This window comes from Sceloporus occidentalis, unplaced genomic scaffold (assembly GCF_023333645.1).
Source record: "Sceloporus occidentalis isolate IW3139 unplaced genomic scaffold, rSceOcc1.0.p SCAF_2, whole genome shotgun sequence".
NCBI classification, from domain to species: domain Eukaryota; kingdom Metazoa; phylum Chordata; class Lepidosauria; order Squamata; family Phrynosomatidae; genus Sceloporus; species Sceloporus occidentalis.
The window spans coordinates 35,667,345-35,688,640 of record NW_028316982.1 but is presented as its reverse complement, the minus strand read 5'-3'; the positions used below and the strand labels follow the sequence as shown (position 1 = coordinate 35,688,640).

At 40.0% G+C, this 21,296-nt stretch overlaps 1 protein-coding gene across 1 annotated transcript in view; it reads right to left on the bottom strand.

Annotated features, from left to right (window-relative positions):
• The window catches only part of LOC149318150 (procollagen-lysine,2-oxoglutarate 5-dioxygenase 2-like), a 96,633-nt gene extending 77,617 nt beyond the window's left edge, over nt 1-19,016 (bottom strand). Inside the window, exons 1-2 of the mRNA XM_089508071.1 lie at nt 18,957-19,016; nt 15,083-15,485 (exon numbers count right to left, since the gene is read on the bottom strand). Of these exons, the coding sequence (XP_089364197.1) occupies nt 15,083-15,485; nt 18,957-19,016 (463 nt within the window). The remainder of the gene's footprint in view (nt 1-15,082; nt 15,486-18,956) is intronic.
• Nucleotides 19,017-21,296: the final 2,280 nt, after the last annotated feature.

The following is a 21,296-nucleotide window of genomic DNA, read 5'->3' as shown; positions in this document are numbered from 1 at the left end:
GTAATTTAGATCCCGCATGAATTGCATCATAAGCCCTGTACATACTATCTCTACAGGAAATTGAATAAATCCATATACGCAACAGCCAAATGTATGTTTTCATAACCTTTTTTATACTTTCAAAAGCCACATTAAAAAAATCACAAAAGTAATACATGAATATAAAGCTGCTTTACATGGAACCAAACCATGGAACATCTAGTGTGGTATTGTCTATCCTGACTCATCACAGCTTTCCAAGGAGCTCAGACAGTACTTCACTAAGAGCAATCCTTTCAAACTGAAAATTCCAGAAACTAAAGTAGGGATTTTCTACATACAACAGTACATCTCAGTTATGGGCTGCATCCTCATAGATAAATATCTAACAGCCTGTCACATTACAAAAGTAAAATGAGAAGCAACAAGACAGAAGAGGCTTTCTGCTTACCTCCCACATGATGTTGTAGTACTTTGAATCATACAACTGGAAGATACCACAAGGGCCATCCCTTCCAACCTCTGCCATGCAGGAACACAAAATCAAAGTACAGTCACCCCTCCAAGTCCACAGACTTGAAATGCGCGAACTTGGAAATATGCGGAGGAGTGAGCACTATTAATCTCAATGGGGCATGCTCCCGTGGCACACACCCCGCATGCACACGCCCCATCCAACTCTACAGGCTTGAATATGCAAGAGATTTTGAACTCACAAAGGCATCCAGAACAGATCCCGCATGAGTTCAAGGGGTGACTGTACTCCCAACAGATGGCCATCCAGCATCTGTTTGAAAACTTACAAAGAAGGAGACATCACCACTTTCCAGGGCACTATGTTCAAGCAGCTCTTACTATCAGGAAGTTCTTCCTAATGTTTAGGGGAAATCTATTTTCCTGTAGTTTGAATCCATTGTTCCATGTCCTGGGAAGTTATCACATGGGAGGCAAAGCACCCAAATCCTGTGGATAAACGGCGTTTAAATCTGTAAATACCCCACAAGAGTGGGATTGTTTTCAGATGACATCGTGTGACTTTGGCATTAACCCAAGATTAACCATGAAAAAGCAGCAAAATTGCACCGCTTTTTAATTCAGGATTTTCCCAGTTAAAAAGTGGTGTGATTTTGCTGCTTTTTGCATGGATTAATAATGTCTGGTTAATGCCAAGGTCGCACAACATCACCCGAAAACAATCCCACAGATATTCATGGATTTAAACCCTATTTATCCATGGGATCTGGGTGCTTCCCTCCTGTGTGATAAACTTCCTAGTCTCTGGAGCACGCACCAGGAAACAAGCTTGCTCCATCCTCAACATGACATTCTTTCAAATATTTCACAACTATTACATCACCTCTTAACCTTCTCTTCCTCAGGCTAAAAAATACACAGGTCCCTAAATTGCTCCTCATAGGGCATGGTTTCTAGACCTTTCACCATTTTGATCACCCTCCTCTGGAGACACTCCAGCTTAACTACACCCTTCTTGAATTGTGGTGCCCAGAATTGGACATAATATTCCAGGTGAGGTCTGAACAAAGCAGAACAGAGTAGTAAGATTACTTCCCTCAATCAAGATGCTAACTCCTTTTGATGCAGCCTGGAATTGCACTGGCTGCATCACATTGCTGACTCATGTTCAGCCTGTGGTCCACTAAGACTTCTAGATTCTTTTCACATGTACTGCTATTAAGCCAGGTGCCACCCATCCTATACCTGTGCATTTCAGAGGGAAATAGTCATAAAAAGCATGCCTTTTGCAATTTTTTTCCAGCAGGACAAAGGGCATGCTTTTATTATCATCTCCCTAGGAATAGAACAGAAGTTATTTGAGGACATGCAGAGAGGGAAACAGAAAGGTGTTTCTTTCTCGTTGTCTCTCCTGTTAAGTTTGTAAAGTGATACGGTTCTAAATGTGAAGTCTGGAATTTCAACAGCATGTTCAGTCTCAAAAAAAAAAAAAAAGTAGCACTGACATTATCAACAAGAAAGACCTTGTTTAGACCAGTTTTATGTTCAGGGGTTGAAAGGGGAGAGTGGGACTGTTACTTAATTAGTTCCATCACAGACAAAAGGAGTGTGTGACCATGAGAGGAACAAAGAACTGGTATTAATTTCTTTACTCTCCCTGAATAAAGTAGGACCCACTTTAGCATTTGGCTGGGCTTTGCCCAGAAAATAATAAAGAGCTGAATATTTCTGTCCCATATTTTGGCTATAGGTGAAGAAACATAAAACTGTAAAACAGTAGCAGAAGCACCCACACAAAATTGGGCTGCCTAAATAACTTCTGGATGAGCTGTTTAAATCCCTGATCCAGTTAAATTGAATTTACTCTCCCAATATATAAGCACATTTAGGATTGCAGCCCAAGACACTTTGAAACTATTGCTTTTTAAAAAAGTAGTCATAACTGAGTTTCACTTGAATTTGAACATGGACCAAAAATTATTTATTTATGATAGAAATATTTTGCATGTTTGTTTGATGTAGAATCAACAGAAAAATCATTAAACATACTGTGATAAATGAGGATGCATTCCAAATAACTTTATTTCAGAAAAATCATTAATACATGAAATACTGGTGACTTTGAAGCATGGCTGCAGTATACTGTTAAATACATTTGAAAAGGTTTTCCATTCACCAAGGTTTAAATTCAATTGCTCACCCCGGTCCTCACTTAGGTAGAGCCACTCAATCTTTGGGATTTACATATGTGTTAGTACTATTCCCATATCCTTTGCAATGATATTCTAAAACAAACAGAAACAGAAATAAAATAAACAGAAACAGAAACACATTTACTATGTATGTAACACTGGAGACAAGACATAAAACAATTCTTTAAAACAAATATTTAAAAAATAAGTTTCTATTGTACATATACACACAAACACATCCTCAGAAATTTCTGGAGTTGAAGTCTGCACTCTCTAGAGGACATTTGATTATTAGAATAAGTCCAACTGGTGATAAACCCAAAACACAATGGGTTCTTTTAAAAAAAATTAAGTTTTTAACAATTGCCTGAGACATGGAACTTATCTCTTCTCATTCTGCTACATATGAGCTTTCCAAGCTTTTGTTTTGATATACTATTCACCAGTTGTCCCAACTGCCACTCCAGTCAAACAGTTGGGTTGTATCATACAGCTGCTTCAGTCTTAATTCAAGCAACTGGATTTAATTTTACAAAGTGAGAAAACTTTATAGTAGAGAAAGCTTCTTGCCCTTATGCTGTTCTTTTACAAGGCCAGCTGTTTCAACAGCAGCAGTCACATAGGAAATACCCAGAACACTAAATTACTCTTTTAGCACACAGTTTGTTTACTTTTTAAAAAATCAGTACTTTCTTTGGCTTTTCCATGGAACTTCATTCCCCTTTTCACTCTCTTTCACATCACTATGGCATAAAACTTATCAAGACCAACAACAAAATCCTTAATCTTATAATAAGTCTCCGTTCTAGCAGCCCCACTGAAGCGCTAAAACTCACAGCCTTGACAGACCAGCGATAAAGGCTGGCATCGGGGTGGAGTGGGGGGGTGGCATCCACACGATGCATGCCTCGACTCCGTCCCCATGCCAACATGACACTGCGCATCCCACCACATGGTGGGGAGCATGATGTGCTCCTCTGGCACTGGATCCAGATGACACAGCACCAAAGGAGCCCAAAAAGCCATGGTGCCAGTGGCTATGGCACCCTTCCCACAGTGCAAAAAGGGGCTGTTTTTTGTGGCTCCTTTTTGTGCCACAGAAAGGCCAGATCAGGGCCACAGCTTGCAGTTGCAGCAGCCCAATCCAGTAAAGACAGAGGTGGCTGAAGGCCACCCCTTAGGGGTGGTCTGTTCAGCCCCTTCCTTAGGTGCTGATTTATCAAGTTCACATCGGTATAATGAGTTATCTCAAAGTGGCACAAGAGTTGCCTGCAAAACAGGTCTCCTATACCTTTAATGGTTGTGCAGAAGAGGTAATTTCAGCATGCTCTACCTGCTTAAAGTCCTTTCTGCACAACCATTAGAGTTAACAGGTACCCAGTCCTGTTTTTCACTCAACAAATCTACTTGGAAGAACAAACAATTGAATTTTGGTCAAAGTAATAACTTGATCACAACATGCTTTGATACATTTTAGAGATTAAGTTGTTTAATATAGCCTTGTCATCTCAGAACATGTTGCTGTCTCAAGAGAAATTCAAGATGTCCACTTCTTCTCCATAGAAGCAGGATTAGAGAATTATCCAGATATTAATGAACTACAGTTTGCATCAATCCACATCTGTGACCAGGCTGGATGAGGCTGAGAGGAACTGGACTCCAACAATATCTTAAGGGCTGCAAGTTTCCATTCCAAATGTACATAATCAGACCTGATTGGCAGTTGAATTATCACTGGCATGCTCTATCACATCTGAGGGCAGAAGACTATTTCTTGAGAAACAGAGAGCTGCTGCTACCCCACCCACAATATGTGCTGCTTCAGATATCACTAGCTGCATTGAGAAAACAGAATAGGAGGATATATGGTATAAATGATTGAATCACATTAATAAATAGGTGTTAATTTTTAAAAGACTCAAGACATGGGGAGAAGCCAAAATTTCACCATGTTTGTGACATTTTGTCATTTATAAAGATTTTTTATTTTTATTTTTTGCTGCCACTGTTACTATACTTATATGGCTTCCAAGTCAGCTCTGATTTATGGCAACCCTATTGTAAAGTTTTCTTGGCAAGATTTATTGGGAAGAGTTTTGCTATTGCCTTCTGGGCTAAGAAAGTGTGACTTGATTAAGTGTTGTTTCCATGCTTGAATCACACTGCTTCTTGGGGTGTGGGGTTAGGAACAAATAGATTAATTGCATTTTAAATGTCTGATTTCAGTTTTTAAAGTTTCTGTTTGTCCCATCAAAATAGATCATGCTGACCTGGATTTTAGAGAATGCTATCAAACAAATGATAACTTGCAAAAAGTTACAAGTACAGTATATTCTCATTGGTAATAATTTCAAATGCATTGATCATGGAAGACCAATGTGAATACTCTAAAGAAATATAACTGCTATTTTTAACAATAATATTTTAAAAAATGAAAAAGAGGCTGGAGAGCAAACCAGTGAAAAACATCCCACTTAGGTCTCTTGATTATAAATGGAATCAATTGTTCTATATATATTCATGTTGTTCAAGAACAATCAAGATTCCCAGTTTTATGAGCAACAGACTGAGAGTGACAGAAGAGATGACTACTGTTTTACCACAAGTAAAAATGCAAAATGCAAAACATTAAACCATAAAACTATACTAGCCACCAAATTCCACTGAATGTTAATCAAGTTAAACATCAAAACAAATATATAACAACAAGATGAGAAAAGATGCCTAGGCATAACATTGCAGCAGCAATAGCATTATCCACAATTTCTATAAATATGAGAGTTATGAAGTTTACAAAGAAAGTTTCTGACCCAAGTTTTTATGTGGGTAAATGCAAGACCAAGTAATTCTTACAAGCTGTAGTTTTGCTAGATTCCATCTCAGTCATATCTTTTTCACACAAATCAAAGTTAAGCTGTAACTGCTGTGTGCTATGTATCCATTTTTAATGCATAACACATCTGTGAAGTGTTTTTTTTTTCAAATGAAAGAAGCATGTTCCATAGAAGCTCATTTACTTTAATTGCTTGTCGATGAGACAGAAAAGCATCCAGCTGTAAAAAATCATTTTGACAGAAACCTGAATTATAATAACTAGATCCATACTGGGGACACCAAGAAAATTTGGAATAGACTGGACAATGCACGTCTTCTCAGTACATCAACATTCCATTCTTTTTAGCTTAGCTGGTGTGTAAATCACAGTTAGGAAAAGGCATTGTGGACTGTCTCCTTTACTTCTACCCTATAATGGCTATCTGTTGGGGATGCTTTGAGATTTCCTGCATGGCAGGGGGTTGGACTGCATGGACCTTGTGGTCTCTTCCAATTCTATTATTCTATGATTCTAATTCCCCTTACAAAACAATCCAAAATGGTCAGATTGTAGAAGCTGAAAACTGACTGGGAAACTGGGAGCTGTAGACCAAAACATAACATTTCCAAGTTCTTGCTGTGGAATGGAGTGGCCCATAACAACACCTCATCTCAAAACCTGCAAAGTTGAATATGCCAGGACAAAAGATGGGGATGAAGGTGAGTCATACATTTCTTTCTGTTATACTAGATGGCATAGCTGAAGGACACAAGGACCAGACCCCTTGCAAGATCCATGGGGCTATGAATACATCAGTGTTACCACCTCTGGACCATTCATGAAATGTCCTGTTTCGGAGCTTGCTGCCTGCTGGTAGACAAACTACTGCCTGCTCTCCACCTAACTGGATACAGCGAATGCCCAGTTATACTGGAGCCTAACTTCCCCCAGTACATACACACAAACACAAAACACACTAGCTGAGTTTGCATATGCAAGAGGAGCTTTGTAGATAGCAATCTTTGCCCCTGCAATGAAAAGGTTTCCCATTGTCATAAGTGCTGGTATGAACCCTGAAATTACTGTACTTCAGTAATTGGTTTTTTGCACAAACAGGAGATAAACTGTGCAGAGTGAAATGCAACCTATACAAAGATCTATCTTTTTAGATTTTAAAATAAGTGATAAGGTGGCAAATACAGGACTGCTAAACAACTCAGGCAGCTCAGTTTAGCAAGGATTAAAACTAGAATTTGCTGTTAACAAAGCCAGCAGTGTCTGGAATCCAGACACAAGAGGAGTTTGCAAACCAGCAGCATCTGCTACACATCAGTGAAGGTTTTCTTATTGTTTCTGTTTAACCAGAATCTATTCTCCAAAACTTTTTTTTTTTTTGTTACAAAAAATTTGCTTGGAAAAAATGCTAGTTGTTTCTAATGACTAATTGTTTGGTAGTCATATATTTTTCATCAGGAAAGCACAAGGAAAAATGCAATCCCATATGTCTTTCCAAATAGTATCTTTACTTACATTAAATTCTTCATTCCTGTGCTATTATTACTTTCTTAAGATTCCAAGATTAAGGACAGTTGAGACAACCAAACCTTCTTCTACTGATGTGAGTGAAAATTGTTTTAGCCACAGTTCCCCAATGTATATAAAATTCAATATATTTGTATATATTCCTAAAATCCATCTGTTTGAGGGAGGGGGGTTGACAGGTCACACAGCCAGTTCACTATCTCTATATGGACATTTACTGCTGATTGCACATAATGTTCTAAGCATGCAAACTCAGAGGAAGGAAGGTTGCACACACATTCAAGGGTCTCCCCCAGTGCTGGTGAACCTATGGCATGTGTGCCAGAGATGGCACTTAGAGCTGTCTTTGTGGGCATGTGCACTGTCACCCCAGCACAAAGTTCACCAGTTCATTACCAGAAAGCCAGGGGACACAGCACTTTGTCATAAACAGGTGGGTTTGGGTTTGCAGTTTGGGCACTCGGTCTCTAAAAGATTTGTCATCACTGCTCTATGCTCTCCACAACCATGCTTGGAATGTAGACCCAAGAGTCATTTTTCAAAAGAGTCACAGTGTGGTTTGAAGAAATGATGTACTTTTTAATTTTATTTTATTTTATTGATAAGAATACTTATAGAAATCCTCATACTATACAGCAGAAAAGTGATTGCCCTAAAAACATTCACCACTCCTCTTTGATATGTCCAAACATAAATAGTACCACAACTTGTGTTGGCATTGATACTGCCAAGCTGTCAAAAGCTAGCAACCAAGGACTTAAGATTGTCAAGACAAGCTTTTCCATTAACATGGGGAGAAAAGTGTATCCCTTAGTGTCTTCAACTATAGATCTCTCTGAAGTGCTAAACAAGTCTCTCTGTGCTTTATTTCTATCAGGGGAAAACTTACTATTCATTAGATGACAATATTTGAGAGCACTAAACACAATACCAACCTACATAGTATCACAAAATGCTTATCAGCATCTATTACCATCTTTTTAGAGTGGCATCTCCACCCCCTTTGGTTGCTTCAGAAAAAAATCTTTCACTGAATAGCCTTATTTGTTTGCTATTTGGAAAATACATTTGCTGACCTCTTTCTAGAAGCTCTCAGTTAGTCTGCCAAGCCTTTGACTCGAAATTCAACTTCTCTATTTTACTATTTTATGATTCCTTCATAAATGACGAATGGAAGAACCCACAAAGGCCATCCAATTTTCTGTGATGCAGGAATACACAGTCAAAGCACACCTGACAGATGACCATCCAGCTTCTGTTTAAAAGCCTCCAAAGAAGGAAACTCGACACACTAAAAGACAGCATATTCCATTGTCAAGCGGATCTTACTATCAGGAAATTATTCCTAATGTTTAGGTGGAATCTCTTTTCCTGTAGTTTGACTCTATTGCTCTATTGACCCAGGTCCTATTCTCTGGAGCAACAGAAAACAACCCTGCTCCATCCTCACTATGACATCCCTTCAAATACAGTTGTCATGTCACCTCTTAATCTTCTCTTCCACATACTGAGCATTAATAATAATTAGCAATAACAAATTTACTGTAGTAAAATTGTAGTACAAGACATTTCAGTTCCACCACATGAACCATCAAGCTAATTAAATAGATGGAACATACAATATATTTCATAGAATCATAGAGTTGGAAGAGAATGCAAGGACCATCCAGTCCAACCCCCTGCCATGCACGAAATCTCAATCAAAGCATCCCCGACAGATGGCCATCCATCCTCTGTTTGAAGACCTCCAGGAAAGGAGACTCCACAACACAACAGTGTGTTCCACTGTCGAACAGCCCTTACTGTCAGGAAATATCTCCTAATGTTGAGGTGGAATCTCTTTTCCTGGAGCTTGCATCCATTGCTCCGGGTCCTAGTCTCTGGAACAGCAGAAAACAAGCTAGCTTCCTCCTCAATGTGACATCCCTTCAAGTATTTAAACAGGGCTATATATATCACCTCTTAACCTTCTCTTCTCCAGGCTAAACATCCCCAGCTCCCTAAGTCGTTCCTTATAGGGAATGGTTTCCAGAACCTTCACCATTTTAGTCACCCTCCTTTGGACACGCGCTAGTTTCTCAACATCTTTTTTGAATTGTGGTGCCCAGAATTGGACACAATATTCCAAGTGGGGCCTGACCAAAGCAGAATAGAGTGGCACTATTACTTTCCTTGATCTAGACACTATATGTCTATTGATGCAGCCTAAAATCGCATTGGCCTTGTTAACTGCCGCATCACACTGTTAACTCATGTTCAACTTGTGATCTACTAGGACTCCCAGATCCCTTTTACATGTAGCTTCGTTCAGCCAGGTGTCACCCATTCTATATCTGTACATTTCATTTCTCCCCCTTAAGTGCAGTACCTTACATTTCTCTGTGTTGAAATTCATTTTGTTAGCTATGGCCCAGCTTTCTAATCTATTAAGGTCATATTTATCTAAGTATTAATAATAGGTATAAAATGATACATTTCCCATAGATTTTATATCATATGTTTTTATTTTGGAGCCAGGTTCAGTACATTTCTTCTGACTCCGACTCCACCCAAAATTGCTTCTGACTCTCACTCCAACTCCACATCCGTGCTTCCAGCTAGACATTTTTGTTTCATGCCCGGCTTGTTTCTGTAGAGCAGAAAAGCACACACAAATACACATATCTGATATTCTACATGGCAAAACATTGTTTTTGTGGCCCTAAGGACAAAATATGAGACCAGCTAAGGGGTCAGGGTTTGGGAGTGGATGTGGTCACTTACACAAATATATACGCAGATGTATATATCTCAAGGGTCCTCTTTCTTTGCTGAGAAGAAGCAGAATATGAGTGGGATGTGATTATGATATTTGCAGCTAGCAGATGTGAGGGAAAAGACATTATACAACATTAGCAGTATATCAGCTGGGGAGGAAAGGATTTCCTGATGGCAGCAGAGGATTTGGGGTATCCTTTTCTCAGGGCACATATGGCTTGAGCAACTTCGTGCAGTCCCAAAGATCCAAGCTGCCAACTCCTGCTCTAGAGCCCTTGCAATCCTGCCAAAGACGTTTGATTTCTCTGCCATTTTGATCTTAGCCTGCTTTTGAGATTTCTCCTTTTTCTCAGCCATTTATTCCATCAGGTTTAGGACAAGCATTTTCCTGACCCCTGCCCCATCTGCCAGCTGTGTCATATTTTAGGTCACTACTGCTTACTACTTTCTCTGCCTCCTCTCATGTACCCTCTTCTCTCATTCACATCACCTTCTTGTATTATTATTATTATTATTATTATTATTATTATTCTAGCCTCAAGGGGAAGAGCTCTCCCTCTATGCCAACTGTCATCATCAGGCCTGGGAGGGAGTTTAAAAAAAGGCCCAACTCCACCAGACCTAGCTGTGAATTATTGTTACTTATGTCACTCTATTTTATCTTATTTTGTTGTATTGTATTTTATTGTATTCTCTATGTATTTTTATTGCTGTAACCCACCCGGATTCCTTGTGATTGGGCAGGCTATAAATAAATTGTTGTTGTTGTTGTTGTTGCATCTGTATTTGGTATAACTTGACTGATTTTGTATCTTATTGCTTCTTTATAAAACTCTTTCTGGGTGAAGTTTGAATTCTTTGCTCTCTTTTCCCTTCCTGGGAACCCTACCCTCCACTGTCTCAGAAAAAAGAATAAAGTTGCCCACCACTGTGGTTCTATTAATTTGAGAAAACAAACTAGCTTCTCAGACAGCTCTACCTGACTGACAATAACCTGTTCCCAAGCACGACAGAACCCATGGTTAACAAAGAGTAGATCTTCCTCTACTGCAGTTGTTGCTGCCAGGCTTATTTAATTAGCACGCAAAAGGGCAGGGCCTCCAGTCATGCATCCATTCACATACTCTCCAACTGTTGCAATTTGGCTGGGACAGTCCTGATGGAACTGATGTCATCCCACTTTTACAGATGCTTTTATAATGTCCCAGAGTCTCTCTTCCTCTTTCTTTCCTCAGTTTACAGTCATCTCTTCCTGTCCACAGATTCTTTATTCAAGGATTCAGCCATCCACAGTTTGAAAATATTAAAAATTATATAAATTCCAAACAGCAAACCTTTATTTTTCATTTTATACAGAGGTCACCATTTTACTATGACATTGTATTTAATAAGACTTGAGCATGGATTTTGGTATCAATGGGGGGGGGGGGGACGGTCCTGGAACCAAACCTCAGCAGATACTTCACTTGCTACATACTGAGTGTCAAAGTAGTTTGCACTCAACTCAGCAGGGGAGAAAGGAGAGAATGGAACCTTGCCCTTCCCAATGGGCTCAGGCAAAAGCAAACTACTGCATCTGCTTCCTAGGTTGTGCATTCTTCACCTTTAATAACTGTTGCTATTTGACCACACTCTGATATTCCTTGGCCATACATGTGTTCCAGTTTTCATCTGTAAAATGCTGGAAGACATGCTTTCATCACAGTGTATTCCTCACTGACCTTAACAGGACTTACTTCTGAATAGACATGTATAAGTTTCTGCTGTCAGACATGATAGAGACTGTTCCAAGTAAGTAACAATTTGTTATCCTTAGCACAGTCTTGGACTGATATCTTTGCACTAGGCTGGAGCACCAGAAAGACAAAATATGCTGATCAACGTCACAGATCATGGCGTTACTGGGATTTTTTTTAGAGGCAGCAATTACTTCATTTTAAACAGTGTCCGTTTATTGATAATAATCAATAAAAATTATTATCACACAATGTAAGTCTTTCATGAGTACCACAGTCTCAAGATGTAAAGAAAATATGTGACTATAGAAAGTTCTTCATTCCTGCTTTCATTCTTAAGCCAGTTTTTCCTCTGAAAGTTTTTGGCTTTAAAGATAGCAATTTTTAAAATGTTCCCTTTTTCGGCAATGATTTTCCTTCTGTGTGGCAAAACATTTAAAGTGGATTTTTAAAGCAAGCTATTTACTACATCAAAGGTGTGAACCAAGCCTCTGAGCTCTTTTTTATTATTACCACACAAAGAAGAAGAAGAAAAAGCCCAGTACCTCTCATATTATGCTAGACGTCCCAGGTCCAATATGAATCAGAGCAAAGAAGAGAATCAAAGGCTTGCCTTCAGTACAGTTCAGGCAAGACATGTATGGCAAACAATATGATACAAATTTGAAACCTGTTTCTTCTTTCAAATGAAAGTAGCAAAACATGTTTTAGACAGAGCAGGTTTTATGCATGTCTTCATTGTCTTCTGTTTTACACATTGGGGATTGAATTTCGTACTGCTTTCCAGCTCTTTCAGACAGGCACTTTACAGGATCCAGGGAATTGAATTGAAACAAGACTGGATGGGAAATCTATCCTGTTATGTAGCCAGCAATAGTAGCCAGGGGAAAAAAGGCAAAAGTAACATTTACAACGTCCAAGAAACTATATTACCTGGCACTCTGTATTTTTCTATAGTCCAGTTTTTTTATTTCAAATGACATGATTATAGTTCAGATTTTAAGTGCACTTCTCAGGACGTTAGCTCTACAGGTTACAGTGGGAGTGAGTTCCAAGTAAATTTCCACAGGGTTACTCAGTAATATATCGGAGCGACAGAGCACTTACAATAGAGCTGCCAAAGAAGCAGAATTACCTCTCTTGTTCATGAAAAATGAGGGATTCCCTTATAAACTGTCTCCTGGCTCAGAAATTGCTTCTCTATTTTTATGCTACTTGTATTCTCAAACAAAGCCAATGCTCACCAGTATCAATATCATGGTTCAGCTTTTCGGTGCATGCCCCAAAAAGCACTCCAAGTGTTACAACTTCCATCTGCTGATAGCACTCCCATGTAGGAAATGTGTAAATTTTATTATAGGTAATCATACACACACACACACACACACACACACACAATGTTAACACTACACATCTGAGGCATATGCTATGAGGTTCATGAGCATCAGAACAGCTCAACTTCCCATCTACATCTGAATTTCATTTTCCAACATAAAGAAGATTCCATGTACAATAACCATGTACAATGACCATGGTAAAAGAGCCCTGGGAATCTCAGAAGAACCCTTTCCCTCTTGAAACTTTTAAGTACAGTTGGCCCTCTGAATCCCCAGATTCCTTATCATGGATTCAGCCATCCACAGCTTGAAAATATTGAAAGAAACACACACACACACACACACACACACACACACACACATTCCAAACAGCAAACCTTGATTTCGCCCTTCTGTATAAGGGACACCATTTTAATACACCATTGTGTTTAATGGGACTTGAGCATCCATGAATTTGGACATCCATGAGGGGTCCCAGAACCAATCCCAAGCAGATACCAAAGGCTCAGTGTTTGAAGTCTTCATATTGTTATCCCAAATAAACTTGAGAGGGCTAGTGTGTTATCAGCAGATTTCTGGCTGTAACTTAGTATGAGCCAAGAAGGTTATCTTCCAGATATTTCTATTCCACATGAGAGTCACAAGGAGAGAGATAGAAAGGAAGGAAAGGAAAAGGATTAAAGAAAAGACAATTAAAAACACACTGGCCTAAATTCTCCTGGACAGTATCAACTAGAGTAGATCCCCTGAATCAATTGTTGAATGGTATGAGTTGATGTATGGATTGATGGGTTTAGGGTTCTCAAAGTTGAAACACTTTTGGAAAAGGTTGTAGATCCCAGTTCACATTGCTGCTGTTAGGTCTTCAAGCCAACACTAACTTATGGTGACCCTATTATAGGGTTTCCTTGGCAAGATTTATTCAGAGGAAGGTTACCTCTGAGAATAACCTGCCCAGGGTCTCTCAACAGGTTCCCATGGCTGAGCAGGGGCTTGAACTCTGGACTTAGGGTTGCCAGGTGGGCAGGGGACAAGGAGCCTTATCACATGTGGGGAGTTTGCAGCTTGGATCTGCAGTCACTCCTGTTCTAGCAATGCGAAACATGATGTTTTTTCATACCAGATCCGGAGTCACTCCTGTCTAACAATGCAAATTCACATTAAAATGTTTCCTATAACTTTAATCCTGAACATATCATGGAGCAGGACAAAGCACTGTAAAAGTCTGATCTGAGTTGGCGTATAGGTAACCATCACTTCTTTAGGACTATTTTAAGTTCACATTAAAGACTTCTATTCAGGAAAGCCTTCCAACTTTCACCTTGATTTTAGGAGTGTATATTTCATGACATGTTATTTGTATTAATTTACACTCTTATAGTATTGTTTTAACTTTTTTATAGTAACAGTTTATTCATTTTATAATCTTGTTTGTGGTTTTAGATTGTGCGCTTTTGTTTCTGTTTTGGATTGTTGTTTTCTCTCCTCTGTAAAGTGCTATGTAAAGCCTATGGTGCTATGCAAATAAATGTAACAACAACAACAACAACAACTGCAATTGTGAGTCTATTTGGGATCAGGGCAATTTCAGAACAAACTGGCAAAACTGGCAAAAGTACCTCTGACTCTCTCTGGCCTGAGAAAGCCCTGCGAACTTCATGAGGTCCCCAGAAATCCACAAGCAGCTTGAAGGCACATATAAACACACAACAGGATTGTATGATTTATTTGTATTTCCAACCTTTCCGCCTTTCTCCCAGAATAGGATTCGAGGAGGATTCAGCCACCCACAGCCACAAAAACTTCATCCAGAAACTTCAGGGCAGGGAGTCTTACAAACTGGAGGAATCTGCAACATTTTGTGTGAGATTATAGAAGGGACCCTTTTCTCTCCTTGTTTGCCTTTGATACAAAGTAACCCTTTGATATAAAACTTTGCCTTGCAACTAAAGAACATTGAATGGGCTTCTCCCATCCCGACTCCAACGAAAGGAGTTTTCCCCATCACAACAACTTCCTGCCAAAAAGACTCCATTCTCAGATCTGGCTACATTCACACCGGAGAAATAACCCGGAGTGGCACCGCTTTAACTCTTTGTTTGGCTCAAGGCTATGGGCCCACAACAAACTCCAACTCCCAGAATTCCATAGCCTTGAGCCAGACAAGTTAAAGCGGTGCCAAACCGGGTTATTTCTCCAGTGCGGATGAGCCTTAAGGAATGGGAAAGGAGGATTCCGCGGATGCCTTACCTGTGGGGATTGGAGGCGATGGGTCTAAGGCATGGGTCCAAGGCAAAAGAGGGCTAAGCAAACCCAAGACGAGAGCCAGAGGTCCGGCCAGATCCCTCGCCATTCTCTTCGGCCTCTTGAGCAAAACCAAAGCAGCCGCGATCGCTTCCCGAAAACACTCTCCAAACACGTGTGGGATCCAAATGGAGAGGGAGCGGGAGAAAGAGAGGAAGAAGCCCGATTCAAATCCCAGGCGATCCACTCGCGGGAGAGAGGCGATCAGGTGCAGGAGCCGGTGGGCTTCGGACCCTAGGCTAAGAAGGGCATCCCCGGGAGGGTCTGGAGGAAGAGAGATGCTGCTGCTGCTGCTGCTGCTGCTGCTGCAAGAGCTGCCTGCCAGCGGAGTCCTGCGATTGGCCTTGGGCTGGAAGGGAAAGGAGGGGAGGGGAGGGGAGGGGAGGGGGGAGGCAGCTGCCAAGGCATCCTTGGGCCTCCGCACATGCTCAGTAGGGACGTGAAGCCCTTGCCTAGACCCTGCCTTGGCCTTCCTTTAGAAACCTACATCATTATTATAATATTGTATTACATTACGCTCTGCAGTTCCCATTCCTGGGATCAAACCCTGATAAGACTGCAGCCAGAACTCAGAAGATTAAGAATGGGGAGGGCGGCTGTGAAAGAACGAGCACAGAGCCCAAAATGCAAAGGTCCTAAAAGGAAAAAGATGTACAACTCAGCACAAAAGTTAGAATACTAACTTTGTGTTCCATGTATGGATGCCAGAGCTGGACATCATCATCATCATCATCATCATTATCATCATATCCACAGAGGTTTGATTCCAGGATCCCCCATGGATAACAAAATCCCTGAATGCTCGTCCCATTAAGTACAATGGAGTAGCTCTATACACACACACACACACACACACACACACATATATATAATTCCCTTATATAAAATGGGAAATCAAAGTTTGGCCTTTGGAATTTATACCTTTGGGGGATATTTTGAAGCCTTGGATGCTTGACTCTGTGGATTAAAAAATCTGTGGCTATAGAGGGCTGATAGAACTTCCTCAGATGCATATAGTCACCCATAGACTGTATGAATCTGAGGAAGGAGACTGAAATCCACGAAAGCTCATGCTACCAACTTCTTTCATTGAGTCTCAAAGGTGCTACATGATCTCTCTGCATACTGATTCCACATACTAACACAGCTATGCTAAGAAGATAGGAAGAACATTCATTTGAGTTGTGCTGGAGAAGAGCGCTGAGGATCCCATGGACAGCCAAAAAGACAAACAAAATAGGTCCTGGAACAGATCAAGCCAGAAATTTCCCTAGAAACCAAGATGACAAAACGGAGGTTGTCATACTTTGGACACATCATGAGAAGGCATGGATCACTAGAAAAAACAATAATGCTAGGAAAGGTTAAATTACAATTATAATTAAAAACTTATAAAAGTGACAGTTAAAGGGGAATTCTTGTTGTTTTATGCATTCAAGTTTTTTCCAAAGCATGGTGACCCTCAGATGAAGTTTTCTTGGCATGTTTCTTCAGAGCGGATTTGACATGACCTTCCTTCTAAAGCAGAGAGAGTGTGACTTGCCCAGGGTCACCCAGTGGGTTTTACATGGCTAAGTGGGGAATCGGACCCTGGTCTCCAGAGTTGTAGTCTAGTGCTCAAATCACTACACCACTATTGGGCCAGCTTGGGGCAGTGTTGTTGTTGATGTTGCTATTGTGTGCCTCCAAAGAGGATATCAAACGACTGAAATTGGAAGTATAATCCAGTGTCATCCTGAACGGAATCATGCGTATTCATGTTATTGCATGGAAGGTTACCACACGCAATCGCTGGCAGTCCGAACACACCTCGAACACAATCACACGTCAATCCACACTTAAGTAAATTCGGTGAACTAGCGAAGTCACAAACCCTGTTCCTAGGCAACTTCGCAATCAGTGCACTGTTGTTTGGTGTGATGTACATGTCTCCTTTGGTCCTGGTCCCCCCCCCCCCCAATCTGGACGGGGGGGGGGTTCCCATGAAGCCTCGCTGCAATTCCGCTTCAACTTTGCTTCCGCTTGTCCTTCAGCATTGCTGAGGGAGGGCTGCTGCCTGGTAATTAAAAGGCATGGACCCGGAGCTATTGGATAACCATTATATTTACGTTTTAACGTGACAAGAGTGAATATATGCTTGTTTTAACGTGAATAGCACATGTTCTTTCAACCATTCTTCCCGCCCTTCTCCAACCTCTTTTGTAAATTGTGGGGTTCCTTGGTTCCTCTCTCTCACTCGCCTAAATATGCTATGCTCCAGTTATCTGGAATTTCACTGAGCATGCGCAAGGGTGCCAATTCACAATTAAGAACCCACCAATGTGATGGCTTACTTTGCACAGAATCTGGGTCGCGTTCGGGGAGGCAGCAAATTTAAGGTGTGATAAGTAATCACGTAATTGCGTGAATTTTCAAATTGACCTCGCTATCTTCTCTTTCAAAATTGAGAGCCTCCTGTCCCATGTGATAAACTCCCAAGTCCTTTCTGTCTTATGGCAAGTTTATTCAGAGGAGAGTTGTCATTGCCATCCTCTGAGGCTGAGAGAGTGTGACTTGCCCAAGGTCACCCAGTGGGGTTTTATGTTCAAGCAGGGAATTGAACCCTGGTCTCTGGAATCACAGGCCAACATACAAACTACTACACCACTACATCTACATGTAGCATAGATTTTGCCCTTGACGTACCCACAGGTCATATCAAAATCAATAATTTTGTCCCCAATACCTGTGCTTGACTTATACATGAGGGCATCTTATAGTCAAGTATATACAGTAGCTCTAGCAGACCCTTCAGAAGTTCAAACAGTTTTATAACATTTTAATGTGGAGATTTCTCATTGGTTTTAAAACTTTTTTCAAAAACCTCTTCAATGTGTTGTCCAGGAAGCTGCCTTGGGTTCCATCCTGGTTGAAAGATGACATATACATCTAGTAAGTAAGTAAATAAATAAATAAATAAGTTCCAAATCTCATGCAAACACACTGCTCTCCCTTGTGTGTGTATGTACCATCAAGTTGCTTGTGGATTTATGGCAATCCCAGGAATTAAAACAGCATTGAAGAATGGGTCCAGCAGGCTTATCCAGAAGATTTTTAAATTGTGAATTTAAATGATGAATTTTAAATGTGGATTCTTTTAAAAGGTGTATGTCTTATTTGTCCTTATTTGTATGCCTTATTTGCAGTGTTGCATGTTTTAATTAATGTGTTTTAACTGATATAACATAAATAAAACACAACATCAACAATCCACAAGCACTGTGGATTTGTTGTTGTTCCCTACCTTGATCCATGGGGACAGGCAGGTAAGAAATTTATTATTATTATTATTATTATTATTATTATTATTATTATTATTATTTTCTTAGGCAAGGAATATTCAGAGGTGGTTTTACCAGTTCCTTCCTCTGAAATACAGCCTCCAGCACCTGGTATTCATTGATGGTCTCCCACCAAGTACTAACCAGAACTGACACTGCTTAGCCATACTGCTCTTCCTTGCTATAGTTTTAAAAGAATGGTGACAATCAAGAGGAGATCTGCACTAGAGCTATTGAGTTTTGCCTTGTGGTTCCTTCCTATTATATCCTAGGATTCGTAGTTTGGTGAGGCACTTAGAAGTCTTTGTCAGAGAGCTCTAGCCTACTGTCCTGAACTAGGTTTGCTAGGGGACAAGGCTTCTATAACTTTAGTACTGATCAGATCATGGAGCAAGATAAGGAATTATAAAAGAATCTCAAGCAAGGCAAAGGTACCTGACTTTTCTTAACTTCCAAATGTCATCTTTAGCAATTCACTCCCAACATAAGTATTGACTCACCAGTGGAGAGCATCGGAGAAGGTACAGAGGAACCAGAGACAAAGCTGGGCAGTCCTCCATGCTCACTATCCACCCCTCCACCACCATGATCTATTCAAGACTGAAGTTAGATGAGCCCTATTCCATATCCAACCTAGCAAGCCTATCTGGAATCTTACTCCAATTCTCAAGCCACTACAGCATGCTGGCTGGCTGTTACTATAATTGTTTGTTTTGTTTTGTTTTTGTTATCAATGTGCTTGTAGAAAGCATGGGATGAGTCCTTCTTGAATCTTCATTCACGAATAAAAGCCAGAGAAAGCTATAACAGTATAATGACTTTGTTTTTTTTTTTTTTTAATAATGAGAGAAGTGAATAACATTTCTGAAAAACAATGTATGTGTTTCTGTAGCAACCCTACATACCTTTTTACTTATTTGCTTCCTTATTTTTCTTTATTTGGTTTATATCCTGCCTTTCTGCCAGAGCTAAGAGGCAGAGGCTCACAAGATAATTAAAAACAACAACCAAGTATAATAAAACGACTATAAACTATAATGTGAAAATACTTGTTTAAAAGCTATAAGACCTTTATTAAAAGCTAAAATGCATGTCTCCATGCATCTGAGGAAGTAGATCAAGCTTATGCTACAACTTCCTTTGCACAATTACTGTCAACAATGCTCCCAGATCCCTTTGCATATTAAAATACAATGGCATTGAAAACAGTTTTGAAAGGATATCAATTAAAATAATTAAAATAAACTTAAGAACTCTACACCCACCCATTAAACACATTGGCCTTAACAGCTTTTCAGTTACTGAAAGCCTGCCTGAATTAAAAAAGGCTCTCTCCAGCAGAAGGACAATAAGGATGGGGTCAGTGTAGCAGAACTTCAACTACGATGTCCTTGTAAATATGAATAATAATAATAATAATAATAATAATAATAATTTTATTTATATACCACTTTTCCAAAAAGATCAAAGTGGTTTACATAGAGTTTAAAACCAATTACAAAACACATCATAAAATAGATAAAACCAAGAGCACTAAATACAATATACAATCTAATAACAATCATTCAATCAATCAATCAATCAATCAATCAATAGGGTGAGGTAGAGAGTCAATGGGATCAGAGTACATGACTTCATTTTCCAGGGTGGAAGGCTTGACAGAAGAGGAAGGTTTTAAGCCTCTTTTTAAATGTTTCCAGGGGGGTGATAAGACGGAGCTCGTCGGGAAGACTATTCCAGATTTGTGGGGCCGCTGCTGTAGTTATTCTGTAGTTTAAGTTTTGTATTGTAGGCCTCCTGTTCATTCTTGTTGGTCTGTATCTGAGGCTATTAGAAATTCAAGGTTTGTTGTTTGAATTTTAAACAAAGAAAAACAGGCCCTTTGTTGGTATTTAGTTTATTTTTTCTCTTTGCTTAGACACTTTATTAATTAATATAGTACAAGAGATATAGAGATATAGTTGCTATTTTTTTTAGAACATTATACCCCACCCTTCAGCCATTTCAGATGTAGTGCTGCAGTAGAGTTCTGTGGATACTATACACTGCTAGAAAGAAAAATAAATGGTCCTAGAACAAATCAGGTCTATACTCTCCCTAGAAGCCAAGATGACTAAACTGAGCCTGCCGTAATTTGGCCATATCACAAGAAGACATGATTTACTAGAAAGGAAAATAATGTATGATAAGATAGGAAGGAAGTTAAAAGGAGAAAGACCACATTCCAGATAGATAGGTTCAATTTATCCTAAAGCCGGCATGGTGTAGGGGTTTGAGCATTGGACTATGACTCTAGAGACCAGGGTTCAATTCCCCACTCAGCCATGGAAACCAACTGAATGACCTTGAGTGAGTCACATACTTTCAGGCTCAGAAAACCCCATGGTAGGTTTGCCTTAGGGTTGCCATAAACTGGGAAAGACTTGAAGGCACACAACAACAAAGTGCAATCAGGGAAGCCACAGCCTTCAGTCAGCAAGATCTGAGCAGGGTGGTGGATGACAGAGTGACTTGAAGGTCTCTCATTCATAGTGCCACCATAAGTCAAAGGACTTGAAGGGAGTTAACATCAACTTCAGCCAAAAGGCTCCCAGAACTTCATACAAATTTTAATTTGACAGTTCCCTGCCCTCTGGCTTATGTTATAAAAGGCACAAGGAACAAAAGGAGAGGGGTATGTCCAACAGATGGTGGGTTCTGTTCTCTCCCTTTAAGGCCAGAGTAGTGACAGTTTGTATGAGGGAGAGCCAAGAGAGGTAGATAAGTCAGGCGGAAGTGGCATGGTTAGAAACCTTAATTGCTTCCTCCTATTGCCATAGTCTATACTTTGTACATTTAAA